Source organism: Meleagris gallopavo, chromosome 22 (genome assembly GCF_905368555.1).
Source record: "Meleagris gallopavo chromosome 22, MGAL_WU_HG_1.1, whole genome shotgun sequence".
In the NCBI taxonomy this organism is placed as follows: domain Eukaryota; kingdom Metazoa; phylum Chordata; class Aves; order Galliformes; family Phasianidae; genus Meleagris; species Meleagris gallopavo.
The window spans coordinates 6,372,960-6,385,438 of NC_139425.1; the positions used below are offsets into that span (position 1 = coordinate 6,372,960).

General features: G+C 38.9%; 2 protein-coding genes across 4 annotated transcripts in view; one reads left to right on the plus strand and one right to left on the minus strand.

Moving 5' to 3' along the window:
* Positions 1 to 12,479, plus strand: part of LOC109370775 (uncharacterized) — a 268,116-nt gene that overhangs the window by 201,765 nt on the left and 53,872 nt on the right. The gene's annotated exons all lie outside the window — the stretch shown is intronic.
* PREX1 (phosphatidylinositol-3,4,5-trisphosphate dependent Rac exchange factor 1) overlaps positions 1 to 12,479 on the minus strand; it is a 147,666-nt gene that overhangs the window by 8,714 nt on the left and 126,473 nt on the right. For 2 of the 3 annotated variants that reach the window (XM_085241960.1, XM_085241958.1), the window contains exons 22-31: positions 11,868 to 12,055; positions 10,951 to 11,112; positions 10,211 to 10,421; positions 8,888 to 9,149; positions 7,679 to 7,885; positions 5,618 to 5,706; positions 5,178 to 5,260; positions 4,122 to 4,212; positions 2,245 to 2,373; positions 1,719 to 1,760 (exon numbers count right to left, since the gene is read on the minus strand). In XM_085241960.1, coding sequence (XP_085098086.1) covers positions 1,719 to 1,760; positions 2,245 to 2,373; positions 4,122 to 4,212; positions 5,178 to 5,260; positions 5,618 to 5,706; positions 7,679 to 7,885; positions 8,888 to 9,149; positions 10,211 to 10,421; positions 10,951 to 11,112; positions 11,868 to 12,055 — 1,464 coding nt within the window. The remainder of the gene's footprint in view (positions 1 to 1,718; positions 1,761 to 2,244; positions 2,374 to 4,121; positions 4,213 to 5,177; positions 5,261 to 5,617; positions 5,707 to 7,678; positions 7,886 to 8,887; positions 9,150 to 10,210; positions 10,422 to 10,950; positions 11,113 to 11,867; positions 12,056 to 12,479) is intronic. The other variant, XM_085241959.1, reaches the window with a different exon arrangement.

The following is a 12,479-nucleotide window of genomic DNA, read 5'->3' on the forward strand; positions in this document are numbered from 1 at the left end:
GAGATATTTAGCTTCTGCTGTAGCTTTACATAGTTGTAACAGATAACATCTTGCTGTGTGACCTGGGTGTAGAAATAAAAACAGCATTGCTGGGAAAACTTTGCCAAAAATTTTCTAGGCCACTTGGCTCTTTGTTTTACATTTGCCATCTGCATGCTCCTTCTTCTGGGAAGAACTCCTTCGTGCCATATCTAGACTGATTCCTTTCTTTTTATGTTTAAAGAAGCAAGAGAATTAATGAAAGAGGATCTCTGTCACTGCTTCTCTTCTGAGCTATTAGAGATTCATCTTCCCCTCATCTACCTGTATTTCATGGGCTCCCTATATGCTTAATGCTTTAACTGGGCCAGCCCATAGGCTACCAATTGGTTTCTGTTTCTTGGGAGGATTTTGCTTCCAGTCCAGCTGCCAGGCAGCCACATTCTGGTCCAAGCAACCTCGTCACACTTAAGGGGATTGCAGGCCAAAGACAAACATGAATAAGTGAGGAGCTCCTTCCCAGGCACCCTGGGCTCCTTCAACAGTACAGCAGTCTGTCATTGCCAAGGCAGTGTTCCACAGAGAAAGAAGCTGAAGACACCATTCAGAAGCTTTGAATCTTTAAAGTTTCTACGAAGCACTGAGCATGGTGTCCTAACTGATACACTCCAGGCGCAGGGCCATATCTTCAATTTAAAGGCAACCAGTCCTTCCAGCAGTGCTCTGTACTTCCCAGGTAAGGCAAAGAGAGCACAGAAATTTCTGTCCTCAGAGCTAGGGAAAAGCCAATCTCCACAAAGCTGGCATAACCTCTTCAGTGCCATCTGCTCTTCCATTCTTTCCAGAGGATATTAGGGAAAATGCTGCAGGAGATAGGGCAGAGGTAGACACTTATGAAATCATTACATCTGTTGTCATTAAATAACAGCCTTTATGGATGCTAAGGTGACACTGCAGGCAGGTTTTGACAGACTCATGGACCAGCTCTGGCAGGAGCAGAGGCAACAGAGCCATACTAATTTACCATTTTCATTCTAAGAAAACTTGAGAATCTAGCTGGCACAGCAAATTAATGACATCCTATTTCAGTCATGTATTACCTCATTTGCAAACAAAACTACACCAAGTACAAGTTTCAATCACAACAGGAGACTACTCATTCACTCCTAGGAAAGGCCTGTCATTTGATCTGCAAGTACAAAGTTTAGTGCATTATAGCAGATAACGATATCCATTCACAGTTTATTTATGTGCTGTCTCCACACTTAGGTTTTTAGTCTGCTCCTAGCTATGATTTCAGTATACACACTCCTAAATCCCTAACTTGCCCATTCTGTTTGGAAAGATGTCAGTGTCTGTGTTCTCACAGAAAGTTGTGCAACACATCTCATTTTTGCTGCATGTTTTCACCACAGAAGGAAACAGGAAAGGCCATCTGGGAGTGAGAGTTGTACAAAAGAAAAAAAAGACAGAAAAAACAGTTCTTGTGCAACATCAATGACTAGCCAGGAGACACAGCAGCCTACAAGGAATTGAAGCAACACAAACTGAAGAATAGATGTCAGACGCGTGAAAAGGCTGTCCCAGATGCAGAGCACAAGAAATGTTAGCATAAAATGCCAAGACTAAAGCTAAATGCTCAGGAAATAACACTCAGAGGTATGCACATGGAGTCACATAAATCTCTGTTAGGGACGTGTATGTACAATCTTGTGTTACAAGAAATCAAAACACCTTACCCGTGCATTTTAACAAGGCCAAAAGCAGTTGATTCTTCCCATCTAAAACAGTGAAGAGAAGGAAGGAAGTCAACATAATGCCAATATAGATTTTACTCTATTGGATTAACCGTCTTCTCATTCTCCACAATTCTTGCCTCTCCTCACCCCTTGCATGGCTATTTCTCTGTACTATCATAGTCCTTACTCACATGGGCATTTTAATCATACAGAAAGAATTTTACAAGCTAAATGCTCTACTAACTACTATGAATTATTGGAAATGAATTGTACATACAGATTAATACTTAATGAAGAAACTTTTCCCAGTGCTTTGCACTGGAGTGTAAATATCAGATTTAGCTAGCCTATTCCACTCCAACCTGACTACAATGGTTTAGGACAGTTTGACCCGTATTTCCCTAGAGTGCAGTACAGCCTTATTACAAATAGACATAAAAACGAAAAATTGAACTGCTAGACTCGTTTAGATGAGAGCTCTCCCTTCCCTCTGAAACTGATAACAATCTTTACCCCATTTACAGACCTTCCACATATTTTTGTATGATTTCAACAAGGTTTTTGATGCGCAATGGAAGGTTCCATGGATCTTCTTGAATGCTGGCTTGAATATTATTCCGGCATCTCACTGTGGTTTCTTCCTTCTGTTTAAATTCTAGGAAAAAAGATGAGTTTGTTAGGCAGTAAGGAAGTGCAATGTAGAGTGGTTTTTGATTCAAAATATGCATACTATCAATAGCAACAGTTGTGAATGAAAGAGGTTCTTAAGTAGACAGTGCAGAAGGAGAAAAATATATATATATATTTCTATAATCCTATAATCAGCAGTCTCCTAGCACTGTTTGCAGGATCATAGACCAGAAGTCGTATACGTGGGTGATGTGCATGGTAAGAAGAGCTCTGTATGACTCATATCTGACATTGTTACCTTCTGTTCTCTCTGACTTTCATATATGATCCAGCTGCCTGCAAAATGTATCTAAAGTTTCTGGCTGTGCAGATTCAGATCAGCCTTTTGGCTGCAGCTGTTGCATCCCATAACACTGATGAGAAGTTAGGAACCATTCTGCTTTCTTTCACCTGATGGCAGCTAATTGTTTAATTACAGAGTGGAGAATCTATTCTTCATGACTTAGCTATGTAGCTAAGCTATAAAGCCCACTGCTGGTAATAAAATCTGTAAGCAAACAGAAAAATGGTGCCAAATAGCTGCGCCAAACGGAAACAGGACAAGCATTCAAATTTACATTTGTCACTGAAAGGTGTCTGCAATAGCAATTAAAGAGATGCTTTGGTCTGGGGATTCCAAATGTAAGCAGTGCTTTTGTGCTCGTTAGTGTAATGAATGTGCAATCATCAGTTAACTTCAGTTAACTAAAAGACCCTCTCAGTCTAATTAATCTAGTTGTAATAAATTAGACACCATTTAAGTGAAATAAAATAAAGGAAGTGAACACAGGGTGTCTGTGATTTCCTCACTTCATTCCAACAATGCACTGAAAGACTAACTAATCAACACAGATGTGAACATGTTTGTGAAGATGAGTTCATCTAACAGAACTTCGTATGGTCTATTTCTGGAATCAGGAAAAAAAAAAAAGGCACAAAGAAACCTCTTCTAGATTTTGCCACTGTGACTTAAAAATAGAACTTGTCAAGGTTGGGAGGCCCAGAACTGCAGCACCTGAAATATATTAGAAGTAGTAGGAAACAGTTCAGATTTCAATTGGGAAAGGAAATGCAGCAAATGTTCAGAAAATAAAGCTTTGGTATTTCAGTGAGAGAAGAAACCACATCCTGGGCCCCTAAACCATTATGACAAATGTCCTAAACATGCTCCCTGAAGAAAAAGAAAACATGGTATCATTTGTTTGCTCTCTATGGGAATCAGTTTTCAAAATAAGTGACATGTAAGGATGAGTTTACTCTGGCAATTACCCATCTCTGAAGAAAAGCAGAAGTCATTAAGCAAACTCAGGCAGAACCTTTTGGTGCCTCACATCTACAGTCAGTCCCTTACCAGCTAATCAGTGTTCACCTTGACTGACATAACTGTGCCTTGTACTTTTGAGGTACATATCTGTGTGCTCACATCAAAGGATGGATCTGGATACTTGTGAAAATGCTGTAAGGATTCAGTAGCATATAAAAGTGTTCTGTGTGTTTTAAAAAGAATCTGTGCAGAATTTCAGTAATCAGACATGAGACCTGCCTTTAGAGTCATTGAGTACCCTGAGCTGGAAGGAATCCACAAGGATCATCAATAATACAACTCCTAATATACAACTGGATAGACTGCACAGTTACATAACTCTGTTTGGTAACATGGTGTGTGTGCATTCATGGTAATCTCTTAAGTCCTAGAAAATCACATTTTTAAATACAATCAGCCTTCTTCCTTACCTTGCAAACTGTGGTCCATTGGAAAGTGCTTGGTTTCTTCAAAGGCTTTAGTTATTGCTGGTCCTTTTAGAAGTGCATTAATTGCATCAACCTACAATAGAAATATTTTCCATGTTAGACTTGTGGAAAAAAATCTGAATGAAAATCTTCTGGAAAAATGCAAAAGCCATTACAGCATTCATATTTTTGAATGAGTTTCTCTTTGTTAATAAATATTATTAAGACTTTCTAGCCATGAATTACCCTCGAGAGCCTCCCACTGAATAATGTTCTACACAAAGAGCAAGCCGCATGCTGATGTGATAAAACCCATTACAAAACAATTCTCTGGTGCTAGCCATCTATAAAGACATCTGTAGACTGAACTTGTGAGAACTCTCCTCAGATCTAGAGGTGTGATTCATGAAGATTGTGCATTTTGTTCATCTTCTTTTCTCCTTTTCATCAAAGCTTTTTTCTCTTTAATGCTTCATACAAACCAGCTCAACATTGCTTATATCACAGAATCACAGAATTGTAGGGGTTGGAAGGGACCTCTGGAGATCATCGAGACCAACCCCCCTGCCAAAGCAGGTTCCCTACACCAGGTCGCACAGGTAGGCGTCCAGGCGAGACTTGAATATCTCCAGAGAAGGAGACTCCACAACCTCCCTGGGCAGCCTGTTCCAGTGCTCCGTCACCCTCACCGTGAAGAAGTTCTTACACACATTCGTGTGAAACTTCCTATGCTGCAGCTGATGTCCGTTTCCCCTCGTCCTGTCTCCATGTACCACTGAAAAGAGACTGGCCTCACCGCTATGGCCGCCACACCTCAGATATTTATAAACCTGGATCAGGTCCCCTCTCAGTCGTCTTTTCTCAAGGCTAAACAGACCCATATCGCACAAGGCAACTTGAATGCTGACAAAACTGTTTGATAAAACTGCCATACAATATGCTTCCAGCTTCCTTCCCTCAGAACGTGATTTCATTAAACAATCTGATACTTAGAAATTCCTGTGTTGACACTGATAAAGAGAAAGCAATTCTTTGTAACAGTAATAATCCTTTTTGTACCTGGTTAAAAAGATGCTCCAGGCAGCCATGAAGTTTGTCTTGTTTGTCTAAAGGAATCCTCATATCACTGGGAAGCTCATCTCCTAAGAAAACAAAGATAAGTTTTTAACTGTCTTATCAGCATAAGCTGTGATGAGGCCAGAGATGACACAAGCACATCCTCACACTGCAGTGGGTGAAAATTGATCACTGCTTTATCTCAAATTCCAAATACTCATACTTCTTTCACATAATACAAAGACTTACTAGTTCTTCCATACTCTAAATTTCCTGTGGTTTGTTAGAAAAAGAACAAATCTTGATCTTTTCATATTCTTTTGATTAGTTTGAAGAAACCATATTTGCAATTGAAACATTTGCTTATAATCAGCAAAGACTTATCAGCCCTATTAAAAGGTCTGCTATGAGAAAATATGCATGTTACCTGGGCATGTACTCACCTGATCCCATCTCATCACTGCCCAAGTAAGAGCTATTACTCCGTACACTGGTGTAAGACAGCACTGAATCCCGGTTGCTGTTACATTCACTAGAAAGAAAAGCAAAGTAGGTGACTGATGCTCCCAGTCTGAAGCGAAGGAGGTCCTGGCCTATGATAAACTATCGTGTACACTAATCCCCAAGTCACATTCTCTTATGCATATGCAAAAGAAAACCTAATTACGTAGAATATTTGTTGCCAGCTCTCGGGATATCACTGTAACAGCATAAATAGAAACTCCTCAAGTTGGGAGAGGAAATTTAAGCAATCCGTACCACTGGAATACCAAGCATGGCAGATCTGCAAACTGCCTAAGGAAGCAGAAGAGTCACTCCAGTTGCTTTCACACCACTGCTGGCTGATGCTTACATGAAAAATTGCAGCAAGAATCATTTCATTTCAGTTTATACTAACTATAACTATAACTTTTCTGGTGATCAGAAAATCAATGGATATCAGTCTGCCCCCTCCAGTTAAATGACACAGTGTTTCTAATGGCACAAGCCAAAAATAAAACTCACAAAATTCTCCACATTGTCTTTTCCTCTACTTTATTTTAGAATAAGGTGAGATAAAAGAGTAAGAGCAATTGAGAGAACCCTAATATGGATTCTTGCCTGTCCTTTCTTAAACCTATTGCCAAAGATACTTGTTTTTTTTCTAAAAACTAATTTATAGCATCTATATCACAATATAAGCCCTTATGAAATGTGACTTATGATTCTTATGAAGCACTACCAGTGCAAACAAAATATTTTCTTATTTGCAATCTGTTTATTTTTGTAGTTCCTCAGTAGTTTTTCAGATCAAAATTATAAAAACACACTTTGTTCTCTATTGGATAACTGTTATCTGTAATATATGCATAATTGTCTCATAAAGACAGAACAGAATAATCTTTCTCTATTTACATTTATGTGTAAAACTTTGGAACAAGTGACAGATCCACAGGCACTGTTCTTAATGTCACTTTGTTACACAGGATGGATTATCTGCAATTATAGAAATCATTTAAACTAAACTCTTCACAGGATTCCTATCAACAATGAGAGAAATACTTCACATTTCAATAAAGCAGCTCTTGAGCATGTGTGCAGACTTAAATCTAGAACCACAAATAGATACTGCAGATCTCAATATTCTAAGTGCTAGTTCTGATCCTTTACTGACTGGATATTTGCTGTCTTGTATTCAGCTGGGCCAGACCCTGTGCAGACTATCTTCTTTGGCCTTTTCTGATGGAGAGATTGGACCATGAGGACTCCAGATGTTCACTGCAATGTAAACTATTCTGATTCTGTCATTTCTGCAGACCTGTAAGAATGCCACATGGTACCACTTGCAGTATTACAGAAAACCATCACCTAGTAAAGAATCATGCCTGTAGTAGCATGGAAGTAGCTAAGACGTATCATTTATTCAACTTATTCTAAATCCTGCAAACTCACTGTAAGGTATTTTTACTTCTTTGCATAGAAGTCCTATGGCCTTCCAATTAATGCAGAAATGACCTATTAATGTTGTAAAATTGCAATGGTCAGACATGATTGCAACTTGTTCCATTTTTTGTGAAGTAAATTTTTCAAATGTTACCTTCCAAGAAAGACAGAGTTGGAGTGTGTGAAATTTCCTTCAGTAACAAATATTCCAGGAGAAGCAGTAGTCACTTGTGTCCCAAAACAAGATTTCAAGACACCTGAACAAACATTTGCACTTGTGGTTTCAGAGGCCCATTAAGAATAAAAAAAAAAAGCCCATTTCTGTTTCTCAGTGTTTTAGATTTCTGGGAAAATTGTTTGCAAAATTGAATGGAAAAAAACCTTATAATAGCAGCCATTATCAAGCTGAAAACTCTGAAGCTTCTGAAGTTTACAGCTATATGATATAGAAGGGGAAAGTCAAGCTAGATTTATTTACTTCATTTTGTTATGTTTTTGTTAATATTCTAGAAGGGCTGGTATTTTGACATTATTTGGAATGGTACTTGATATTTTGGCATGAAACATTTTTTCAGACTAACCTGTAGGAGTCTCTGAAACTCATTGTGTCATGTCCAGAGTCTTCCTGGTCCTCCTCAGAAACTTTGAAACAGACCTTCTTGATGCCACCATGCTCAGCTTTCTCAGGATCACTCTCTTCTGTTCCCAGAGAAGGTGGAGACGACTCCTCAGTGGATGGTGGCTCACAGACACCAGCTTCTGTAGGTTCTGTTATGGTGGACAGAAGTCTGCAGAGGTAAAACATGTGGCTGTCAGGGACTGGTGGATAGTTTCACAAATGAGCTATAATGGCTATGACCAGAATTCAGCTATGTGAAATCAAAGACAACCTTGCCAGTATTTATACATGGACTATAGCTATGTAAAATTGTGAGCTCTAAAAGAGGTTCACTGAAATCTGTTTATCTCAATTCACAAAAACTCCTGTTTCTGCAGGAACCTTATCTCCACAAGGAACAATTTAATTGCTGTAACAATGCAGCCTGAAAGGGCTCTGTTTTTAATTCAACAAAGTCTGCATTTTCTCTATCCCAGGCACTTCCCCAGGGTTTCTCCCCTGGGTAAGTGCTTGTGCTCACAGGTTCTCTCCCCAGCAGCTCTTATTCTTTCTTAAATGTGTTTGAGCCAAGGCACTACATGCTTGCTGACCAGTTTAAGTTTTTGGTGCATTATGGGCTCTTTTCTTTTGTTAACAAAAGCAGCTGTGGCCTCATGTCACAGCGATCATTCCTGCAGCACCTGCTAGCAAATCCCTTCCAGTTATGTCCAATACACAGACCAACTATTCAAATCCTTAAGTACCATTTCTAGAAGACCTGTGATGATAAAAAGAAAAAAGGAAAAGGAAAACAAGTTTAAAAGAGAAAGCTGCTGGAAATCACAAGTTTTATTTGGTCTGCCTTATGTCAGACAAAACCTCAAGGTGAGGCACCCTGTCTATACAGAGTTCCAAAACCACTGGCACACAAAACACTCTTACCTGCTAATATAGTATACATTAAGCAAAACAGTGGCTGTTGAATTCAGGTAGACTTTTAGGTGCAAAAGGCAATAGTAAACACATGGGTGGATCTGCATGTGGTAGGTTTGACACTTCATAATAGTCAATGAGCTGTAATGCAAGTGTAATAAGAGTATAACAGTAGGGGCTGATAATGAGATTTCTGGGGTTAACATCTCCCTTTTAATCAGATTTGCTCTTTGCAGTGCATACTGGATTCTTTACTTACTTATTTATCTGAACGACGTATTGCTTCATTTCCTTCACTGCAATGTCAAGTTTGTTAAAAAGGTGCAAGTATGAGTCCTGTATCTCTCGATCTTCCTGTTTGAGCAGAAAACTGAGTCCCCTTTCTTCCTGACTTGTTCCTCCATTCTGCTGGCCAAAACTACCATCAAGATCTCCATCTTCTGGGGTCAGACATCTCCAGGATGGTGCAGCCATAGTGGTGATGCAATGTTGAGTATATGAGACTGGATTTACGGTACCTACTAAACGTTAAAGAGTCTGGTTAGTATGGCTCTCATCTCCATGAATCTCCACAATCCAACCCAATAATGCTAGTTTAGGATAGGTAGAATTTAAGAAGAAAATAAAAATGTCACATGATTATTTTATATAATCATATTCCATTACAAAATCTTTTGTTATTATTTTTCATTTTCCCTGTCATACCAACTAGGTGTTTTGAATTTAGTACAGTCCAGAGACAGGTTAAATTATGGGAGTAATGACAGCAAGTATCCACTCATATGCTATCCATTTTGCACATCTGAGTACCTAAATGCATTTGTTGTTAATGAATTCAACCTCTTGGCAGTTGGTCTGTGTTATTATTCTCCAAGATTTAAAAACATTTACATAACACACGCACATATATATATAAATACATGTATACATCAAGACATAGGATGATGTAATTACAGAAGATAAAATATGTTTTCTTTTTAAAATGCTGACAATTTTGGTACTGCTATATTTAAAATACCATGGAATTTTAATAACTTCAACTAAGTGGGGCTTCTTTATTCATTCATTTTGAATAAAAGCAATATATTCTTCAGTGGATTGGTCAGACTACAATTCACTGTATCTTTTCCAAACATTCCTGAACTCTGACTTTGTTAGACAATGAATCAGATGGATATTATGAGATACTATGATGAAGAAATGTTGGAACTCAGATATTCAAGTTGCAGGATAAATGCTATGTAGCAGCTACTTTTCAAGAAGTACATCCCCTTGAGACAGAATAGAGACTTCCAGCTCCAAGATATGGAATTTATTTACTAATTAGGAAAGAAAATAGTATTGCAGTCTGATTGAACAAGTTTTCAGCCTGAATGTAACCTCTCTTCACAGCATAGAACCTTTTCTAGCACTACTATTACAACACAAGCAGTTATTGTTTTACTATAAAATTTTGAAGAGAAAACAAGGGTAATGGCAAGACTTTGTTTCTTTGGAACTAATTTTGACTTCATTGAGCAGTGTAAAGATGCAACTTTCTATGCAAATAAAAATCAGTATGACTTGAAAAGTTAAATATCACCTTGTTCTGGATCAAGACCAATAATAGAAGGCTTTCGTCCAATGCGAATGCTGAACGACCTCCCTGCTGAGGTAGTGTTTTTGGGGTATGACACCTCCATGAGGTTAATATGGCAGTTGGTGGGGCAGAAATCCATGCTGTTGAGGGAATGTGGTTCCATGATGGCTTGTTTGAAGGCTGGGCTCACCTTTGTCTTTAATCCATCTGCAAACTGGGAGAAATAAAGTAAGGATATGCTATTTCATTTGCAAAAAAAAATACGAGGCAATGTAGATAATCCTCTTCTCTTCCTGCTTCTTATTCAGAATCATGATTTCTGCTGCAGCTGAACAGCAGCATCCCCCATCAACTGCTCATAAAACAGCAAATGAAAGCAATAAGCAGTACTTTCTAGGGCACTCTTTTCAACCAGCTCAGGTAACTTGTTTGCACTTTGATATACTGTACATATGCTCATCTTTATTCTACAAATCAAACATTGATCATTCTGTTGTGACCACATTTATACAGTGACATGGTGGAGAAAAGCCTGCAATAATATTTTCCAACTCCCAGCTCTGACAAGCTGAATGGAGCAATTTAAGGTTAGGTCCTTTTTCCTCAGAACTTGTATTCAAATAACACATAGAGCTGTTGTCATGCTGCTGTAAAGCAGTTTGGATCCATTAATAAAGAAAATCAAAACCCAGTTATCGCTATGCAGAACTGTCTTGAGACTTCAATAACAAGTAGGGTTGTACCTCTTGGTAGTTTGCAAGCCGCCTGCTAATGCTTTCCAGCTTAGTGTCACAGATCTGCCGGAACTCATACTGGGGCATGGTGGCCACAGCACTGCTTAGGGATATGAGCCTTTTGCAATTCCTTACAAAGTGATTGTCTTCTGCAGCAAAGGCCTCTAAAATCTAAAAAGACAGAATTTTAATTATGTAAGACTTGACAGTGAAGCAAAATTCCACCAAATAAATGGTAAATCCTGTATAATGTCATGCTTGAGTAAGGTTGCCTTCAGAACAAGTTGCTGTTATAACCACCTGCATGTCTACTGCTCAGACAAACAAAACATTTCTCAGAAACTTTCTGAACAACAAATTGCTCAAGATATTCACTGCGCACTGCCAAGGTAATCTGGCTCTGGCACACTTTGACTTTCATTGAGCTTAACAATAACGTCACTGGGATGTGACAGAAATATTTACTATTATCTCATCATTGTGCATAGATAGATCAAAATACATGGCACATGTTTCTATCTCCTTCGTTCAGTGATCCATCCAGTCCATCAGATGGGGAAAAAAAAAGCTTGATTTTTTTTTCTAGAGTAAAGCAAATTCTTGCCTGAAGAGATTAATCTTCAGTATCATCAAAAAGTACATTACCAGTCAGAAAATAGCAAGAATTCCAAAGCCTCTCAGTTCCAGAGAGACTCTCCTCTCTCTCCCTCAACAGCTGAAATCTAGGAAGATTTTGCTCACTTGCCCACAACAAATGAGAGCTAGTTTGAGTTAGTCCATTCTAATGAGGAAAACTCCAAGCAGAGTTGAGACAACTGCATGCCACCTCATCTGAAGTAACAAGACAATTGACAGAGAAATGCCCATATTATTCTCTTCCCAGTTCTGTTCAGGAATGAAGCTGGCCATGTATGTTGGTCAGGTACCTTTGCCGTGAGACAGAAGCAACCTTTTGGTTCCACAATTTTCTCTAGGACAAAGGATTTGATTCCTGCACTGCTGACATATTCATATACCACCCCATGCTCCAGGTGAGTGTTATCCACAGTCAGGCTAATGAGAGGTGTTTCTTCACCACTTATCAGTGGAGAGCTGATGGTCTGTTGTATCTGGGCTGGAAACAAAATAAGTCATTAGAGGCGTTTAGCAGCACACATGAATACAGAAATGCAGAGGAAAGAGAAGTCTGCTGAGAGGTATTAAATGCAAAGACACAACGATACAACTTCTGGCTCAAGGAGTCTGGGAGCCACAGACTGCTAGAGGCTGGGAGGGTATTGTGAAGAAAACATTTGCTGTTGGCCACTACAAGAGAGTTTTAGACAATCCACATGCTCCAGTTCAGATTCTGATGTTCTTCCAAGTGTGCACATGCACATCCATGCACAGAACACCATTTTAGTTCTGTTCAGCATTCACATACGTAGTCCCTCACAAAAGCTTTCAAAGGGAAGTGAAGTACATTAATCTTAGAGCCTTGTTGCTTCTAACAACCCTCTGGAATGCCACTTTTCTGTTGAAGTTTTAGGAAACTAGAT